The sequence below is a fragment of the Rhincodon typus genome, chromosome 34 (assembly GCF_021869965.1).
Source record: "Rhincodon typus isolate 14 chromosome 34, sRhiTyp1.1, whole genome shotgun sequence".
In the NCBI taxonomy this organism is placed as follows: domain Eukaryota; kingdom Metazoa; phylum Chordata; class Chondrichthyes; order Orectolobiformes; family Rhincodontidae; genus Rhincodon; species Rhincodon typus.
In genome coordinates this window covers 6,124,462-6,144,960 of record NC_063365.1, presented here as the reverse complement: position 1 = coordinate 6,144,960, position 20,499 = coordinate 6,124,462, and the positions used below count along the sequence as shown (strand labels likewise).

The window sequence follows — 20,499 nt, the reverse complement described above, 5'->3', positions numbered from 1 at the left end:
CAAGTGACAGCAGTAAAAAATAGAACTCAGTGGAGAAAGATTGTTCATAGTTTGACCAACCCTTAGAACAAGGATGGATGAAAGACAAGACCCAAGGATGGATACAGTTGCCATACAAAGAGTGCAACAAAAGGCTCACCAGACTGGATCCTGGGATGATGCAATTGTTCTATGGTGAGAGATTGGGGAGTATGGGCCTGCATTCTCCAGGGTTTAAATGAATGAGTATTATTAAATGGTTTCAGCACAGGAGACAGCTATGTCTCTTGTAGATAGTTACCATTCAGCATGTTACTTCCCTATTTTCCCCTGTAAGTCTACAAATTTTCTTTTACAGATAATGATCATATATGTGCATATAAATATTATAAAGTATGTACATAGCATATATATTAAACCATACACATTGAAAACTTTACATAAGAGTTAATTTATTGAAGTATAAACATACTCTCTGCACTAGCCTAGGTAACGCATGTATTAACATAAACGGTCATTCATTTCAACAGAAAAACAGCCGATCAACTTTAAGTGCGAGACAGATTACCTGGTGCACCGACTGTGGTAGGATGCTGTGGGTAGGCAGGACGTGTTGCTCCTGGTTTAGAGTAGATGTTGGTGGTAGTCCCAGAAATGCCTTGAACAGGGACGGCAGACGGAGGTGCGACTGGGGCAGGCTGGGGAGTGAATACTGTTGGAGCTGATGGACAGATTGGAGCCTGAGGACTAAAGGAGGTCTGAAATGGAGCCTGAAAAGACAAAAAAAATGCTATTGTTATAAGCAGGTAACAATGTTTAGCAGTTAAGTGAAGCAATTTTCACGGACTTTTCAACAATCTAATTTTAAAACCAAGAGACACCCAGACCAGGGATCCAAGTTGCAAGCTACACAATTACTGAAGAGTATTTCTTAGAAAATTCTAGGCTCCTGGTTGTGACTTTAGCAAAAATTGACAAGCATAAGAATGAAGTTACACACTGCTCCATTGAACTGAGAGTAATTTGCAGTTGAGATTAATTGCAGACATTTTACGCAGCAGGAACTGGATAGCCACCACCAAGTTACATAGATACTGAAGGACACATAGGTATAAATCAAGCACAGTACAGAGTAAGGTGCATATTTAGCAACTAATTATCCAAAATATATAATGCTTTTGTCCATGCAGATCTCTCGCTTCTCCAGTGATGCGAAGGCAACATGCAGTGATACCGGACATGCAGTGAGATATGCATGCAGCAAAAACGCACAGCCTGGAAAAGAAGAAACAAGAAAATGTGTATTGCATGGAGAAAAACATGCGTGCAGAAACAGAAGAACTTGCGATCATCAAGAAAGCACGTGCATATGTGGGCAACGGCACAGTCACAGACCAGAATAATAGCAATATGTATTCTCAATTGAAAAGAAGTTAACGAAGAGATTCAGTCAGGGTGCTTTAGTGTTACGTACCTGCTGGGTGGGTTGCTGTATTGGCCTTTGTGGTGGTGTCTGTCGAGCTGGAGTGGGAGCAGGAGTGGAAGTTGGACGTGTACCTTTCGTCACAACATGACTAAAGGGAAATGTGGGAGGCTGTTGACCCACCAGAGCTTCTCCTTGCGCATGGAATAGTCTGTCACGGAGCTGGAGAACTGTAAACTGAAAGAAAGCATATTCCCATTACAGTAAACCTACTGCAGCCACGAAATACACAAACACAAACGCAGGGATTGAGAAAGCAAAAATCTCCCAATTTTGTTGAAAATACATAAAATCTTTCCTTGGTGCTTTTAAAACAACTGCGTTTTTTTGCTATATGTTGTAGCATATTATTCAAATTATGCTTCACTAAGTAACATTCTGCTAACCACTGCTATATCAGAATGTATTTTGCCTAATACTCCTGTGCTTAAGAAAGAGGACGTCTTCCTACTTACTACACATAAAGCCACAGGAGAACCTAACGTGCAATCACTAAATCTTCAAATGCAAATCGGGTACATTTAATATAATTCAATGCACCACTGACATATAGTTAAATTTTTATCCCACTTCTTTAAATGATGATAAAAGTTAGGTGGAACAGTTTCAGCACACTGCCGTTTCTCGAGTTATTTATCATGTGGAATAACCACCGTTACGGAACATAGGAGGTCATTCAGCTAGCTACATCAATGTCAGCTCTCTACAAAAGCAAATCAGCTAGTCTCAAAGTCCCAATATTCCTCTGCCGTTTCCCCACAGTTCTGCAAATTCTCTCTCATCTAGTGCTTATTCAATTCCATTTTGAAAGCCACATCTAAATCTGCCTTCATCATACACACAGGCAGTGCATTCCAGATCCTTACCACGCACTGCATAAAAAATGATTTTCTCTATGCTGCTTCTGGTTTTGTGCTATTCAGCTTGTATCAATGTCCTCTGGTTTTCAATCCTTCTTCTAATGGGAACACTTTCTCACCATCTACTCTGTCTAGACTCTTCATGGTTTTGAAGATGTCTATCAAATTTCCTATCAACATTCTCTTCTTGAAGTAACTGAAGTCCCTCATTCTAGAACCATGCACATAAATTTTCATAGGCTTAAGTGGTACCTAGAATGTATCACAATATTCCAGTTGAAGCCGAACCTTATTAAGGTTTAGTATAATTCCTTGCTTTTATAATTTATACCGCTAGTCAGAAAATCTGGGATCCAGTATACCTTTACTCATTCTAAAAACATTGACAAAAAGAGAATGCACGCAATTGCTGTCACAGTTCACACACTGTACACTGTTAGAAAGGAAAATATGATCTTTTCACCATGTTATTTATGGTTTGCGTTTTGGATCTGACACCAAATTGCTATCATTTACTAAATCCGACAGAACCCTCATCAAATAGCAGTTAAGTTCTGGTTAACCTGGCACTGGAATTAGGAATGAGTTTGTGTCTTTACAGCCTGCTTGTTCATCATTTGGGTTGGGGAAGAGAAAGGATAATATTCCAGGGACAAATAGATCCTCACATAGATAGTTTAAAGCCTGTCTGAAAATACATTCTCCATTTTTAGACAGGATCCTTGGGTATCTGAGAAAGGGAGGACCCCAAAGGATTCAATACCTGTTAGTGATGTGAATATAAGTATTTTTTGGCCAAGTCACATTTTTCTTATAGTTAGAGCCAAAGTTAAACCATATTTATCCATAAGCCTCTTTAAAAATAAGGAAACGAAACATTTTACAAATCAGAAAGGTTTGCATTACAATTGAATAGATTTAAGAAACCCTGAGTTTTTTTTTAATATTTTGCTGCAAATTCTCAATAGGCTGATACTACTAAAGAAGGAATAAAATAACTTGAACTAAGAGGCTATTTGCTAAGGCATTAGTTCAACCTCTAACCTGGAACAAAACACACAGGATTACACTGAGTGCTGTCACTGACACTGAAAGAAAGTAAAATGTTTACATTGTGTCGACTTGAACTGTTTTTCAAAACAATAAAGCAGTCCTTTATGGATTTTGGTCCTTTCAAACCTGGATTGCACTGGAAGTGGCACTAGTGTTAACAAGTGTGACTTGTATTGCATAGTAAAAACAATTTTTTGCTCAAATACATTGTTTCCAAAGTGTATAGCCATCGATAACTCAAATTTGCCAACCGACAACTGCGATGTATTCTGGTGCAACCAGCACTATCTGAATGGAACTTCATTGCAACCCAATCACAAAATACGGTGAGATATTGATTTATCTTGGGAAATAACTACACAGTGAAATCATTCAATCATCTTAAAAAATTAAATTAGATCTTTTCTTTTTTTCTTTCGCACTTTACATTGATCTGCTAGGCTTTGTATTTCCATTAAGCCTGAATTCTAGAGTAGAGTAACTGTTTAAACAGCCACACCATATTTTTATAGATAATGACAAATCCAGAAAACTAATGCAAAGTCAAACCTGATGTGAAGTGGGAGGGAGGTAGCTCATTGCTGCTTCCAAACTTCCTTGTGCGGCTAGTAAGCTGGCATACTGTGTGAGTTTTTTTGCAAAGACTGGGCCCTCTGCAGCCGTGTCTGTGCCCTGGAGTAACTCAATTGCTTTTCGTAAGATCATAATCTTTTCCACAAGGTCCTGATGAGAAGAATACAAATCATGACTGAAACTGTAAAATGTTCATCAGTAACAGTTTTTGTCAACACTGTTTTTCATAGAGCGTGAGTGTCATTGGTAAGTGTAGCATTTGTCATGTATTTCCACTTGTCCTTGAGAAGACAGTCACGTGTGGCCTTCTTAAACCACAACAATTCATCGGGTGCAGGAACAACTCAGTAGTGCTAGGAATGTGAGTTCAAAGATTTGGATCCTATGACAGTGAAAGACAGCAACATAGTTCCAAGTAAGATGTGGGGCTTGGAAGTTCCCTTGTCAAACGAGAGCTTTGGATGAGGGACCTTCATCACTTATCAGTCAAACACTACATAACAAGATCTTCATGCATTCACGTTGAGGTCTTCCCTCAAATTTGAGGAAAAAATCTGTTTTGGGAAATTAAATCCTTTTACATCCAATATTAGCATTAAACATTTTCAATACCAGTTTATTGGAAACTGAGTGGAGAAAATCCCTCAGCGTTCAGCGTCATCTTACATACCATAATCTAACTAAACAGTTCCATTTCAGCCACCCTTGAGTCATTGATGAGATGCAAGTAATTTTGCATTAATCAAGAGCTAGATTACCATGTCAGAACCATGTGACAACAAGCTCATTTCAAGGAGCAGCTCCACAGGTGGTAGAAACAGAGAGACACAAATAAAACAGAAATGCTGGAAAAACTCAGCACATCTGGCAGAAACTGAGTCGAGTCCATTGATATTTCCTCTGAAACATTCACAAACATAGTACAAGTGAGAAAGAGAGTATTATTGAGAGCAGGCGAGAAAAGCCAGAGAAAAGGGAGCAATGCAAAAGAAAGCCAACAGAAAGAGGGAGGGAGGGAATGTATTGGGAGCAATGATGGGAAGAGAGTGGAGAGAACGCCAGGATGCCTCCAGTGGAAGAAAGGAAGAACATTAATCCACTCTTTTCACCATGCAGCCCCTCAGATATAGGATACCAAATCCAATTCACAAAAATCTGATTTCAGACAGACAGGTGCTTTAAATTCATTCCAATTAATCCAACCACGTTTGATCCACATTGGATGTAACTCTAGAACCTGTATATAATGTATGTGGCACACAAACACTGCAATGCACAGAGATATGAACTACAGGTTCCTACCTCTAGTGCGAGTGGAGTCGAGCTTTCATGAGTTTTCACCCAACATTCTACCAGTTTCTCAACATTTCCGGAGCAGATGTAGCAAAGACATGCCTGTATGCATAGCTTTCCCTCATTCTCCATTTCTAGACGGGATCCTAGGGTATCTGGGAAAGGGAGGACCCCAAGGATTGAACATCAGTTAACGATGTGACAGTAAGTTTTCTTTTTGGCCAAGTCACATTTTTCTTATAGTTGGAGACAAAACTAAACCGTATTTAACTTTAAACCCTTTTAAAAATAAGGAAATGAAACATTTTACAAATCTCAAAGGCTTGCATTATAATTGAATAGATTTAAGAAACAGAGTTTTCTTGAATATTTTGCTGCAAATTTGCATTAGGTTGACATTACTGAAGAATGAATAAAATAACCTGAACGAAGAAGCTACTTGCTGAAGCATTAGTTCAACTTCTAACAAAATACACAGGACTATATTGGGTGCTGTCACAGACATCCAAAGAAAGTAAACTGTTTACACTGTGTCTACTTGAACCGTTAAAAAAAATTAAACAGTCCAATTTTGGTCCTTCCAAACTTGGACTGCACTGGAATTAACAAGAGTGACTCGTATAGCATTGCACAAAATAAATCTTTGCTTAAATACATTGCTTCCAAAGTGTATAGCCATTGATGACTAAAATTTGCTAATTGACAGCTGGAATTCTGCAACAAACCCAGCACCACATGAATGGAAGTTCATTGCATCCCAATCACAAAATACATTTGCAGTGCGAGATATTGATTTATCTTGGGATTAGCAGAGTCACTCAGAAGCCTACAAGATCCCCGGTTCAATTCCAACTGCATGCTGTTTAAAAAAACAGTTTGGCTTTTTGTGCCGTATAAGCAAAAGGAAACATCAGTCAGGATCGCTGCACTGAAATACGAACCAGTCATAGCACCTGGTTTAGGTGTTTCGGGGAGGGTCATGATAGTGCTCAGATTACCTGCACATGCTTATCAATGATAATCACACTTAAATACAGGTCACCTGGACAATGGTATGACTAGATCTGTAGAACCATTTGCAAGTAAGGAAAAAATCCCTCAGAAAGTAAGAATTGAAAAGCAGTCTAGAAGCAAACCTACCACATAATGAAGAAAACACTTCGGGTTTGGCATAAGTTAACAGAGCAGCCAAAGCTTCTTTCCAATTATCCAAGTCACAGGATTCAACAATATCCCTCCAATTGTGGGTGACTACAGAGGACACAAGCTACAACAGGAGATTTATAACATTCAGTATTGCTCAAACTGTACAAACGATTCAAGGATGGCAAACTGTGGAATTATACTAGAACTGTTTAAAATAGCATTCTCATCAGTTTGTTGAGATTGCAATGCCTACAGTTAAATGAATACCATCATTTGTAGAAACTTTTGAAAGCTGTTTAAATGTGAAAAAAACAATTTTTATACAGGTCAATGATTAAAAAGATCAATTTGTGGAACAGTGTGATTGATGTACAATACAATATGCTCTTTGCTGCATTCAAATCGAAGGTCATAAGTTTAAAAGGTCAAGTTAAACAGTCTTTAACATCCTGAAAAAACTGTGGTCCTTGCTTAGATGCACTACATGACATATATACCCGTATGCTATAATGTTCCTATCATTGCACTTTTCTACCCAATTAATGAGGTGAAAACATTTAAAATCAATCATGGTAACAGTTATAATACATGGTACAATATTGGTAACATTATTGATTATTTATTTACGACCCTTCCATTGATGTTACAACCACATTGTGAAGTATAGGGGTATAAGGGGAATAATAGCAACTACGCACTTGTGGCATCAGGCACTTCGTAGACTAAGTAAAAAGTACTACAAGGTCAAGTACAGTATTTACCTTACATACAGTAAATTTACTTGTAATCCTGCCCCTACACAAGGGTTTCCCTCTACAAATCCCTAGTATTGACATTTCCATTAGCTACAAACGTTTTGTGAACTCAGTGGGATCGCCATGTTGATGCAGTTTCCGGCTGAGATTGCCTCAATTCATTACATTTAGGAGATTACCAAATGAAAGAGACATTGACCCCATTGATGAGAGATGGATTGAAACTCTGTTTTCAGAATTCAATGGTTAAAATATGTCACTGTCACTGTAAAATATGTCACAGACCATTACTTTCTGAATAGTGTTGATTACTCTAATGTTGTTGTTTAACATTTTAGAGTGAATAAATCTGTGTGGTCTGCAGACTAAATAGCATTTACCCGTGAAATTTTTGTCTTCCTTTTCACAAAGTATCTGTTCTGTGTTTGAGCAAGAAGCTCTTCTCCTCCAGCAATAGCGAGGATGATGGCATCAGCGAAATGGTCATCTTTTAGACACAGTTCAACAGCACCTTCAAAGTTCCCTATTAGCAAGGCTTGGCTGATCAACCCCTCAGTATCTGAAAATAGATAAAGAATTCTTCAGTGAATAGATCTATTACTGAGTTGCAGTTAAAAACAATAAACAGATAACCTTGTTGGGACATCAATAAGCTCCATGGATGCCTTCAACTATTAATTTCCAGGAAGAAGTAACTAGCATTACATAGCATCTCAAGAATCTTCAGAGGCATGAGAAAATTCTGAACTAAAAGGTGGAGCATTAAGACAAAGGTTTGAACGAAGAGTTGTGTGTTAAAGGAGATCTTGAAGTGAGGGAATTAGACTGGCAGCAGGGTTAGAGCTGGCAGCTGAGAGAATGCCACTGGGGTATGCAGGGAGGTAAAGAAGATGGGAGCACAAAAGGGTAGAGAACTAGAGATGAATGGTTCCATCACTGAGGGAAGGGCAAGATCAAGAAAAGATTTACACAGCCAGGTGGGGGATCTCAAACAACAAACAACAAGGTTAGGAGCCAATGCAAATCATTGCAGAGAGAAGCGAAGGCTGGCCAGACTTGTTGTAAGATAAGATATAGGCAGCAGAGCTTTTGAATGTGCTAAAAGGTTACACAGGATGGAGGACAGGAAGACAAGCCAGGAGAGCATTGGAGTGGAAGTGATAAAGCCATGGGCATGGATTTCTATCGTGACTGCACAATGGCCAGGGCAGATGGAAGAATCTAAGGAATTTCAGCTCAGACAAACAAGACACCAAGGTATCAAAATCTGCTTCAACGTAAACTGCGGATGAGAAAGGAATTTAGATATAGACATGGGGAAAATTAAAGTAAGCTATTAAGTCCAGTATTGATTATCCCTCCATCAGTTCAACTGCAACATTATAAATTGCCAGAAATTAGCAGAATGAATACTCTATTCGGTCTAAATGCAGCAACCTAAGCCACCAAAGAACAGTTACATGATGATGTATGTGCTCCCTCAGGCAATCTCAACCAGCTCAGTAGTTGAGATGTTAGAATTAGCATCAACAACACAGATTAGAGAGATGGGGAGGCAGCTAAAATAAACCAGAATTCTGGCAGTCAGGAAGTACCGAAGGATTGGAAAACTGCTAATGTAACACCACTATTCAAAAAGAGAGGCAGAAAGCGGGTAACTGTAAGCCAATTAGCCTCATATCTATTGTTGGAAAAGTACTAGAATCAATTACTAAGGAAATAATAGCAGAACATCGAGAAAATCATAAACAAATCAAGCAGAGTCAGCATGGTTTCACGAAAGGGAAATTGGGTCTGACTCATTTATTAGAGTTTTTCAAGCAAGTCCCAACCAGAATGGATAGAGGGGAACCAGATGTGCTGTATTTGGACTTCCAGAAGGCATTCAACAAAGTACCTCACAAAAGGTTAAGTCATGAGAGCCTACAGTGTTGGAAGTAGTATATTGCCACAGATAGGGAATTGGCTCATGGACAGGAAACAGTGAGTGCAGATAAGGTAGCAACTGTTTTTCACATTGACAATCTGTGTCCAGTGGGGTTCCATAGGGATCAGTGCCGGGACTGCAACTGTCTGCAATATATATTAATGACATGGAGGAAGGAAACATGTATATTGTAGCCATGGTTGTAGAATAGGTGGAAAAGTTAGTTATGAGAGGGATACCATCAGTTACAGAGAGATATTAATAGGTTTAAGTAAGTGGGCAAAAAGTTGGCAAATAGAATATAATGTGGGAAAATGTGAACTTGCCCATTTTGGAAGGGAGAACAAAAGATCAGAACATTATTTAAATGGTGAAATTCTGCAACGCCAGGGGACTTGGGGTATTTCTACATGGAACTCAGAAATTTAGCACACAGGGGCTACAGTTAATAGGAAGGTTGATGGAATGTTGGTCCGTATTTCAAGGGGATGGACTATAAGACATAGGAGCAAAATTAGGCTATTCAGCTCATGAAGTCTGCTCCACCATTCGATTGTGGCCGTTTTGAGAGCAGCGAACTCTGCAATGTGCTGGTGAAACCACACCTGGAATACAGAGAGCAGTTTTGGTCCCCTTATCGAACGAAAGATGTTATTTCATTGGAGGCAGTTCAGAGAAGCTTCACTAGGATAATCCCACGTATGGAGGAATTGTCTAATGAGCAAAGGTTATTTAGTGGAAGTAGAAGTGATCTCATTAAAACACATAGGATTCTTAAGAGCTGTGACAGAGTAACGAGTGACAGGATGTTTCTTGTCATGGGAGAGTCTAGGTTTATGCTGAGGGTTGAGTGTCTTTGGAACTCCTTGCCACAGAGAATTGTGGGGGCAGAGACCTTTTTATATTTAAGGTTAAGATGGATAGATTCTTGATCAGTAAAGGAATCAAGGGTTGTGGGGAAAGGTTGGAAAGTGGACGTGAGGAGTGTCAGATAAACTATGATCCTATTGAATGGCAAGACAGGCTGGAGCGGCTGAACAGCCTATTCGTGTTCCTACTTCTTACAGTTATTGTAAGAGTTAAGAGCAGCCTAATTTTTATTTATATATATATGTTTTAAACATTTTTCCCCTTGGTTTTAGCAGTTTTTAGTCTTAGTAAAGCTCTGTGCTAAATTTAATTAGTGGTTTGTGGTGGCTTTGTACCTGTACACAATTGTAGATGGTTCATGACAATCCTGTGTGCAAGTGATAGATAAAGGGTGGTTGATGGGAAAAAAGTAACAATGACTTAAGAAATATCTAGTGGATAGCTTTGCAATGGCTACTTTGTGGGCAAGGGTCAATAAGTTATGTTTTTCTGCTTCAAATGCGTTTAAACGCTTGTTGTTCTGCAATTGTGTCTCACAAGATAAAAATTAAGACTATTTATCTGTAAGGTGGCCTTGGATAAAAAATTCTGAAGTTGTTTGTTCTACTCAAAGGTAGAGTTTATGAGCATTGCAAAAACTGGCTGAAGGCACAGGGAGAAAGATAAGCAGCAGCAAAGGCAAATGTAATTGCCTGGTAATGACCTCAGGTGAAAAGGAATTGGATAAATGTGTGTCTAATATCCTGAAGGTGCTGTAAGAATCTGCTTAACAAACATCAGGAACTTGACAGGGTCAGTGAGATCAGAGAGGAGTGGTATGGACAACTACTGAAGTCATGAAGAGCTCTTGCTCGACCACCCGAGACAGATGCACCTGGGAAGGTCAAGGGCAGATCTTGGTATTTTATTTTAGATTAGTTCGTCAGATGTGGGCTTCACTGGCTGGACTAGCATCTAGTGTTCATCCCTAATTGCCCTCAAGGTGGTGATAGCGAGCTGTTTTCTTGAAACTCTACATTCTATTTGACATAGATGTACCAACGATGTGTTAGGGTGGGATTGCCAGGATTTTGACTCAGAAATGCTGAAAGATTGACAATATTTTTCCAAGTCAGAATGCTAGGGACTTACAAGTGGTGTTCCACGTAACTGTTGCCCTTGTCATTCTACATGTAGTAGTCGTGTATGGAAGATGTGACCAAAGACATCTTGATGAATTTTTGGAGAGTATCTTGGATTTCTGCAGCTTTATCAAAAGCCTACAAACACTGTAAATGCCACCAATCAGGTGCAGCAACTAACACACTTGCAGGAAGGGTGTTTCAGTGAAATGTTGTGCCAGCAGCATCAGCACTGCATACATCTTGAAGCCTTTTGCAGTTGTTGATGTCATCGGCCCTATCCCAAACGTGTTGCTTAAGAATGATCTACTATTTACCTCCTGTGACAGGGATTTCAAAGAGGGGTCTTTCCCCTGGAATATTGTCAAAGAAGTCAGAAGTTGTTGAGGCATCCCCTGCAGCTACAGACTCTTCAGAGCTTGAACTCTGGAAAAGCAGGGGAACAAAAAATTCAAAAGTCATCACTTTGAGGACAGAAGCATCCACCCTCCACTGAACAGTTATAAACTGTACTCACTTGTTGATCTCGCATTCCAAAAAGCTTAACCACTTAGGACTAGTTTACATCGGACCATACATGCTATTTTTGAAAGACTTTGGAAATTGCAGTTTACTCATTAATACTATTTAAATCACAAGGATGCTGCAGTGCTCAAACATAGTCTAAAGCTTGTATTTGCACCCTGCATTCAATGAGATTAAACCACACATCAACAGTTGAATCTTCCTTTTTAAATCTTGCTTATAATTAGAATGCTGGCATTATCAACAATCCGGAAGATCTACAAAGACCTCACAACAATCTCTGTTTTAAACTTTGCTATTCTTATGACTTCAGCTTTTTTGACATTATAAATATCTACTTTCCAAATCTAATGATGGAGTTTCAATACAAGTGCACATTTCACCACATCCCACGCTGGAGTGCTCTTACTGCCCCATCTGCTGGCAGCCATCAACCACTGCATAAAATAATCCGAACTTGGATTGACTTTGACAATTAGAATCTTGGATGGAAAGTTTCTTCATACTACATTCCAGACTACATTCTTTATATTCCCATTTCTACAATCATATCTGCTTTTGCAGTTTTGCTTATAATTTTCACTGGTCAATGGCATACTTTAAATAAAAGTATACCTTCATTATATAACTTTGCAATCTTTCCTTTTAAGAATCTCATTTACGTTCAGCAATGATTGTCCATTTCACCAAGCTCACTCACCTTTTCAAAATGTAATCTAGTGCAATCCAAGCTTGGATTGGCGATCTAAGGTAAAATTTAAAGAATGGCAGAAACATGAGTACGCCATGCAGCCCCTATAAGTCCATGTGCGTAAATCTCTAAAAGTTAATGCACATTTACAAAAAAAGTAATGCTGTACACTTGAATCATGAATGGCCACAACTCAGGAGGCCATCTGGACCTGCTCTCTCTAAGAGTTAATCAGCTAGCTCCACTTTCCTGCCTTTTCCCCATTAGCTCTGCAATATTTTCTCTTCAGATAATTATCAAATTCCCAATCATCCAATGAGATGAAGAAAGGATGACTTCTCTGGCTGGAGATGCACAACTAGGGTCACAAGTCTCAGAATAATGGGCAGACCATCTAAGATTGAGATTAAGGAAGAGTTTCTTCTGTCAGAGTTGAAACTTTTTGGGCTTTCTACCGTAGATGGCTGCAGAAGCTCAATCATTTGGTGCTGAGGTTGATGATCAGCCATGATCTAGAATGGCAGAGCAGGCTGAAGGGGCTAAATGGCCCACTCTTACTCCATCTACATTCCCTTTTGAAAGCCTTAATTAAATCTGATTCCTTCAGATTCTCAGGTTGAGCATTCCAGATCCCAACAACTTAACTGCGTAAAGAAATACTATTCCATGACACCTTTGGTTCTTATACCACCCACATTAAGTGTATGCCTTCTGGCTCATATCCCTTCAAACAATGGAAACAGTTTCTCTCTATCTATTCATGTGGTATACATAGCTCTCAAAGGGAGAGAGCATAGATTCATCAGCATGATACCAGAGCTTAAAGGTCAAATGATGAGGATTTGGCTTGCAAACTTATGAGTTAAGAGGTTCTATCTACCTGCAGTATTTAATAAGGTAAATAAATCTTAAAACACAATTAGGCTATTTAAATGAACTCATAAAGCACTTTTTCCAAAGGGCAGTGAAATCAGAAACACTCTGCTCCAAAAAGGCTATGGGTTCTGGACCAATTAAAATTTGCAGATGGACATCAACACCTCTCACAGATATGTGCATACCAAAAGAATGCATCTGTGCTCAATAAACAGAATGGGAGGTTCAGATTAACCACAATCTATTACAATAGTGGAACAGATTCAAAGGGGCTGAATGGCTACTCCCATTAATATGAAATTTTACGGTTAGTATCAGTAACTGCAATAGCTATCTTAAAGACCAGAGTAAATGCCTGGACTTCAGACAACACTGATTCTACTGCAACTTAAACTTTTGCATTATTAATTCACAATTCAGCTTTTCTTAAATTGCGAGTAAATAATACGTCTGGTTAAACACAATATTACTATTGCTGGACTTGGGAAAACATACAAGTACGCATGTACCTGTAAAGGTGCCAAGGGCAATGAAGTTTGGGAACAATTATAATTGAACAGCAAGTACCTGACTGGAGACACCTGGCGTCTTCTGTACACGTTCATTAGCCTCCACTTCTGGACTTTTCAATCTCACACTGTTACCTACAGCCGAGGCGATCTGAAAGTGACAATTTAATGCGGTGACCACAAAGGATAATATTCAGAAAGAAAAAAAAAAAAATCAGAGAATAAATCATAAAATACAGTTATAGATTTTTCAGATAGATGGGTTGAGAGGATAAAGCATGCAAATGTGGGAGCAATATAGGGTGAAAGTTAGCCTGGGCAAACAAGCAAGAGCATATGAAAAGCAAACAAAGAGAGTCAGTAACAGAAAGGGTTCCAAAAGAGGACAGTGGGCAAGACCAAATGAATTAGGGAATTCAACATATTTACAGAATAATGAAAATAGTTTCAAAGAAACTCAGTTTGCATCATCACAGGAAATCAATCAGCTCATTAAAGAAAATGCTTTTTTTTTACAATTTAAACAAAAATTAGCATGACCTAACATGTCATCACCCTACCTAGCTTTCAATGGATCAGTGCATATGTATGAAATATTGGCAAGTAGCCTCAGCTAGCTTACTCCAATGCACAAGTGTAACCATACTTATAGATTCAAACCTCATCAAGCAAATTCAGTGCTCCGTCAAAAGCATCTACAGTTACCTGCTTATCCAATCCTTCCTTACTGTAGCCAAGCAAATTCAAGTATTTTGTCCGAGGGTCTTGTTCAAAGTTTACCTAGAAGGAGGCAAGTATTAATCTGTATTAGCAGAGAACTGTTTAATTCACATTAACATGGTTGACATTTAATCATTTAATTAGAGAGCTTTTCTGAGGGATAAATGCACTGCCAAAATAGTCCTGTGCCACAAAGATTTAAGGAGATCCTTGGTTTGTGCCAAGTCGGCTGATTTCTGGAGAACTGATGGAATTGCCTTTGTGCTCCTGGGGTGGCTAGGAGAATTCCCAGAATGCATTGCAAAGACAGGATTGTGTTTGATTCAGATACCAGGTCAAATGGCTGGTCAACAACTTTCATGTCGAACAGCTAGAGGCAAGGGATACAAGACAGCATACCAATAGGTGACTACAGAAGGCAAAGAGACAAAAAAATTGGAAGGAGCAGAAGTAAAAAAGAAAATAACTTGATTGTCAGAGAAGGGCAAACAGGAGCATTCAGTATTATGGATATTCCATGCATTCACACTAATGTTAAACATCACTGGGAACTGGCTGAGTGCAAAGAGACAGATAGTAGCGCTAATGGACAGGTCTTTTAATTGGCAGGACTTGATTAGTGATGCCCCATTGGATTTTGTTGATAAATATTCACCATATTAATCAACATCTCAGATAATGAGACAGAAAGCCTCATGTCAAAATTTGCTGATGACACAAAGGTGAGCAATATTGTAAGCAGTTTAGAAGAAGCACTAAAATTTCCAAGACAGTAGCATAGCGGTAATTTCCAGGGCTAGTAATCTAGAATCCCAGGCCAGAGTTTTGGAGACATGGTTTGGTTTCTGCTTTTGCTTTAGTTGTGCCCGTAACAACAGACCAATCATATGTATATTCTCCCTATATTTTTATGGGTAATGCTCATTAACCTGTCAAAATGATTACCTTGATAATGAAAACTCAAGCAAATTAACATTCTGAAAGCACATTTTAACCTATCAGTCTAAAAAGTCAAGACAGACTTTGCTTTTGCTGTGCCTATTCTTCTGTATATCTGGTTATTTTCAAATCATTGATTGTCAACAGTTGTATCGATCATTGCAAAAGCAGGAAAGGTGGATATATAGAACTAGGTCATAGAGCAGCCATGACCTAACTGACTGGTGGATTACACAAGGGAGCTAAGTGGTCTATTTTTGCTCCTAAGAAAATTATGTCAAACGCAATTTATTTTGGATGGAGGGCAAGCTAAATTGACATTGCTTTCAAATGTTTTCTCCATTTAAAAAAGAATTAGCAGTTCTTAGGCCCTGTCAGTTCACAGCAAAACAGGCATGTCAAACAGTATTCGCTTACTCTTCAAACTTACGTTTAAATAATGTGTAAAACTACAAACTATTAAATAATATTCACTGCAAAGAAAGCTCTAAAAGCTGATGGTTCTGTGACAGAAATCCTGTCATGTAAAATTTCAGTATTGTATCTTTACCAAATAACATTTTCAAAAATACAGCGTACTAATTTAAAGAATTACTTCAAACTACATTTCTCCAAGTGTTTTGTTGTTTGCGTGGCAGAAGAAATATCATATTCAAATATTGTTTGAAAATATTTACCAGTTTCAAAGGGGAACTTTACATTGATGGGAACGAAAGATCAGAAACTACCTAAAATTTGCAATCTCATATTTAAGTTTTTGTCTTATCGCTGTAATTTCCTGCAACTCAACAATCCCATCTCTCACTGTAAACCTCTTACTTCACTACCTATTACAATAAAGTCCACAATGCCCCACCGCTGATGATCATGTTTTCAGCCAACCAGATTGCGTACTTCTGAAACATCCATATTCTCTCAGTCTCTCTCATTACTATCCTCAAAATGCAGTCCTGATGATGCTTTTGTCATCCATTCTGCTAACTCTTCTGTCTCAGTATCCATTTTTATTACACATCTATAATGTGCTTCAAACATACAAGATCCTGAGGAGACTTTACAGGGTGGCTGCTGAAAGGATGCTTCCCTTTATAGCAGAGACCAGACCCCCTGCCTCCAATTTAAGATAGAGATCAGGAGGGATTTTCTTTCTAAAGAGGTCTCAAGATTTTGAAACGCTCTCCAAAAGTGGGAGGAGGTAAGGCCATTGATTATTTTTAGGGCAGAGGTGGATAGATTATTGACTAACAAAGCAGTCAAAGGTTGTTGGAGTAGTCACACATTTGAAGTCATAATTGGATCAACCACAATCATATCAAATGGTAGAGCAGGTTCAAGGGGTCAAGTGACATTCTCCTTCTAATTTATGGCATATATGTTTCAGAACTTTTTCTACATTAAAGCTACTGTAAAAGTACAATTTTTTGCAGCATCAAATTTTGTATGTGGCAGATACTGTAATTGTCTGAAATTACAGTGTCACTTCACTCAAGGAATGGTGGGCAATGGAACAATCAAATAGATCTCTATTCACTTGAATGGTTATATTAATATTCTGTCCATTGCTGAAAGAAACCTGCCTTAAAGTAACAGAAAGCCATAAAGATTGGATACGTAGCTGCCTGCCTGCCTGTTGGTTTCCACACTGTAGCGTGCACACACTTTCAAAACATCAAAAACCTTAGTTAAAATATTCTGAAAACGGCTTTCATACTTTGAACTAATGTTTTGTTTGAGGAAGAAAGTTGGCTGTGAATTTTAACAAGCACATTTGGCAAGCTTGAGCATTCAGTAAGCTGTCAAAGTAACATGCACCTTCAAGAAGTTCCAGATGTTCTTTTCAAAGTCTGTAGGAGCAGTATTAATCTTGGACTGACAGTACTGAACGAAAGCCTCTGACCGGAGGGCTGTCTGGAGTTCGTTGGAACGGCGCAAAAATTCTGTCTCCGTAGTAACCACACTGACAAACACTTGACGTGCAACAGACTGCTGTATCTGTGGTGGAGTCGCTTTTGAGTTGGAAAAAGTGATCAGCTTCCCTCCAAACTGCAACATGAAGATGCAGGGTTAAAAAAGTGGTCTGAAAGCCAATCTTGATTTATTTACGCATAATTATAAAATTGCACATTGTTTAACAAGTGTCTCTGAAGAAATCGCTTGGTATTTTAGAACTGAAGTACTATTAAAAAGAAAGACATGGTGCTGAAAATTTTTGTCTTGCACATATCTGCCAGACACAGGAATAATAAATTGTTGTACTTTTCTTCTGCAGGATAAATTGTTGCTTGCTTTAAAATTTATATTCTTGCTTTTGTCCTGGTGTTTAAGGAATTTAACAGTATGTTTCCCTTCTCAGCAATACTTTGAAAAGTGGTTTCAGAGAAGTTAATTAGGATATCAAAGAAATTAAATCAACACAGTACGTATAGATCCCTAAAGTCATGCTGAGTCACAGAGTTGTACAGCATGGAACCAGACCTTTCGGTCTAACTCATCCATGCTGAACAGATATCCTAAATAAATCTAGTCCCATTTGCTAGCATTTGGCCCATGTCCCTCAAATGTAGGTGTAGACTGGGTGACTGCTTCGCAGAACATCTACGTTCTGCTTGCAAAAAAGACCCTGAACTACCTGTTACCTGCCACTTTAACGTACCACCATGTTCCCTGACCAACATCTGTGTCTCTGGCTTGCCACAGTGTTCCAGCGAAGCACAATGCAAGCTGAAAGAACAACACCTCATTTTCTGCTTGGGGACTCTGCAGCCCTCTGGACTCAATATTGAGTTCAATAATTTTAGGGCCTAAACTCTCACTTGTCTTTGCCCCCTACCCCACACACCAGGCCTTGTTACCACATAGCCTGCCATTACACACCACCTGTAGTTAGTCACTAACAGTCCCCATTAACAGCTATTCACCCTCCCAGCCTGATCGTTATCAACTCCTTTGTCTGTCCAACGGCTCTATCCTATTGTTTACTCCCTACCCTATCCCCCTCCCTTTTTTCTGCATATAAAACTGATGTTTTCCCAGCCACCTTCAGTTCCGAGGAAGGGTCACCAGACCCAAAACATTAACTCTGATTTTTTCTTCACAGATGCTGCCAGACCTGCTGAGCTTTTCCAGAAAATTTGTTTTTGTCCCCAGAACATTACCTGGGTCTCTGGATTAATAGTCTAGTGATAATACCACTGATAATACTCCTCTTAATAACAATTACAAATGTTACAGCAAGACATTTTGCCTTGAAGGAACAATATCAATTCAGGCAATTGCAGAGCTTTGCTACTTTACCACTTTCCCACTTTCCAAACAGGACCAATATGGAGGATTTTTTTTTAAGTTAATTTAGACATCGACACATATAGACATAGACATCTATGGACATAGCTTGCTCTTATTTTGTTCGAAACAGGAAATCACTCCAGAGATGAAACTGACAAATACATCAGCAAGCTAAGACTGTACATGCATTCTCCATCTTGTGGTTTAACTGCAGGCACTCTGAGCAGCAAGAGGAGTTGAAGCAGCCTGGATAATAAGACATTTTCTGGAAAACAGATTTCTAGCTAACTTCCTTACCCCTGACAAAACATACCAATCCTGAACAGCACATCATAGTGCACAAAGAAATCAGCCTACATCTACCGAGGAAAGAAAACAAAAACAAGGGAATTTCCTTTCAAGCTGCCAATGAAAGACCTGAAAAGTGCACCGGCCAAAAGTTTTCAACCAAGCAGTTTAAATGAGAATGCTCATGCTGTAGCAAATACCTGATGGGACAATTAACTCATTAGGGCTAAGTTCAAAATGCCAATCTAGCCAACCTGTGGCATGGTAATGAGGGGACCATTCGGAGAAAATCAATGACATTCTTCTGAAAGGTTGTTCACACAAGGTCTAGATATTGACATCACAGACTGCATTGCAATGAATTTTATTGATGCTGTAATTGAACATCACAGTTCCCATAAAACTCCACATGTATGACATTTCTGATTCAGGTGCAAATTATGTCGACTCCACCTTACAAGATTAGGGACAGTGCTTCACCAATCAATCGCACGATATAGCAAGTCATGACTTACAGCAAATGATGCTCCCACAGGTCGACGGATCCATTTGGGGGGTTTTTTCAAAGGAAGGACCACGGTGGGCAGAACTGCTTTCTGTGGGATATCTAGAAGAGAAAGAGTCTGCCCTGTTCCAAATGGGTCCAGATTGTTGAATGAGGAAGAAATCTAAATCCAAAAACAAAGTGAGAAAGGGAATTTCAGAGCACTTTTGTAGATTAAAACCTGCAACTCTATACTGTAGTCAAAGTGAAAGTTTCAAATGGCTCTTTAATTTTCAGAAAACTTAATTAGTCATTGAGCATCAGGATCAAAAAAGGACAAATTTCAGACCTCTGGTGAAATCTAATCTGTTCAACTGACTTTCTGACAATTTGAATACAGAGGGAGAAATACTTCAGAAAACCTGAGAGTGACAGTAGTCTGAAAGAAGCTGAAGCATGAATTATTACAGCCAAATCCTGAAGGCTGTTCTTTTCAAACAAGTCAAACAATGGTTCCTTATTAGACTCGGTACCATACTTAAAAGTTAAAAGTCTATAGTCTATAGTCTATAGAGTTTAGAAGGATGAGGAGGGGATCTAATTGAAACTTACAGAATACTGAATGGCCTTGACAGAGTGGACGTTGAGAAGATGTTTCCATTGGTAGGAGAGACTAGGATCCGAGGGCACAGCCTTACAAGTAAAGGGAAGACCTTTTAGAACAGAGATAATGAGAAACTTCTGTAGCCAGACAGTGGTGAATCTATGGAATTCACTGCCACAGAAGGCTGTGGAGGACAGGTCATTGAGTATACTTAAGATGGAGATAGATAGGTTCTTGATTGTCAAGGGATCAAGGGTTATGGGGAGACAGTGGGAGAATGGGATTGATAAACTTATCAGCCATGACTGAATGGCAGAGCAGACTCGATGGGCTGAGTGGTCTAACATCTGCTCTTATGTCTTACGGTCTTAATGTCATGACAAAGAATTGTGTTGCAAAGAGACAAAGTATCTTGAGAACAGAACAGTAGCAATAAATATTGACACCACTGTGGGTAACATAAAGTATTATGTTTTAAACAGATACTTTAGCAAGAGGAGCTGAAAATGGGGAATGGA

At 38.9% G+C, this 20,499-nt stretch overlaps 1 protein-coding gene across 5 annotated transcripts in view; it reads right to left on the bottom strand.

Annotated features, from left to right (window-relative positions):
• The window catches only part of sec31b (SEC31 homolog B, COPII coat complex component), a 93,764-nt gene that overhangs the window by 38,810 nt on the left and 34,455 nt on the right, over nt 1-20,499 (bottom strand). For all 5 annotated transcript variants that reach the window (XM_048616262.1, XM_048616265.1, XM_048616264.1 and 2 more), the window contains 11 exons: nt 19,409-19,561; nt 17,133-17,363; nt 14,367-14,441; nt 13,720-13,812; nt 11,378-11,486; nt 7,523-7,701; nt 6,382-6,508; nt 5,251-5,396; nt 3,925-4,098; nt 1,454-1,639; nt 548-749 (listed from right to left, as the gene is read on the bottom strand). In XM_048616262.1, the coding sequence (XP_048472219.1) occupies nt 548-749; nt 1,454-1,639; nt 3,925-4,098; nt 5,251-5,396; nt 6,382-6,508; nt 7,523-7,701; nt 11,378-11,486; nt 13,720-13,812; nt 14,367-14,441; nt 17,133-17,363; nt 19,409-19,561 (1,675 nt within the window). The remainder of the gene's footprint in view (nt 1-547; nt 750-1,453; nt 1,640-3,924; nt 4,099-5,250; nt 5,397-6,381; nt 6,509-7,522; nt 7,702-11,377; nt 11,487-13,719; nt 13,813-14,366; nt 14,442-17,132; nt 17,364-19,408; nt 19,562-20,499) is intronic.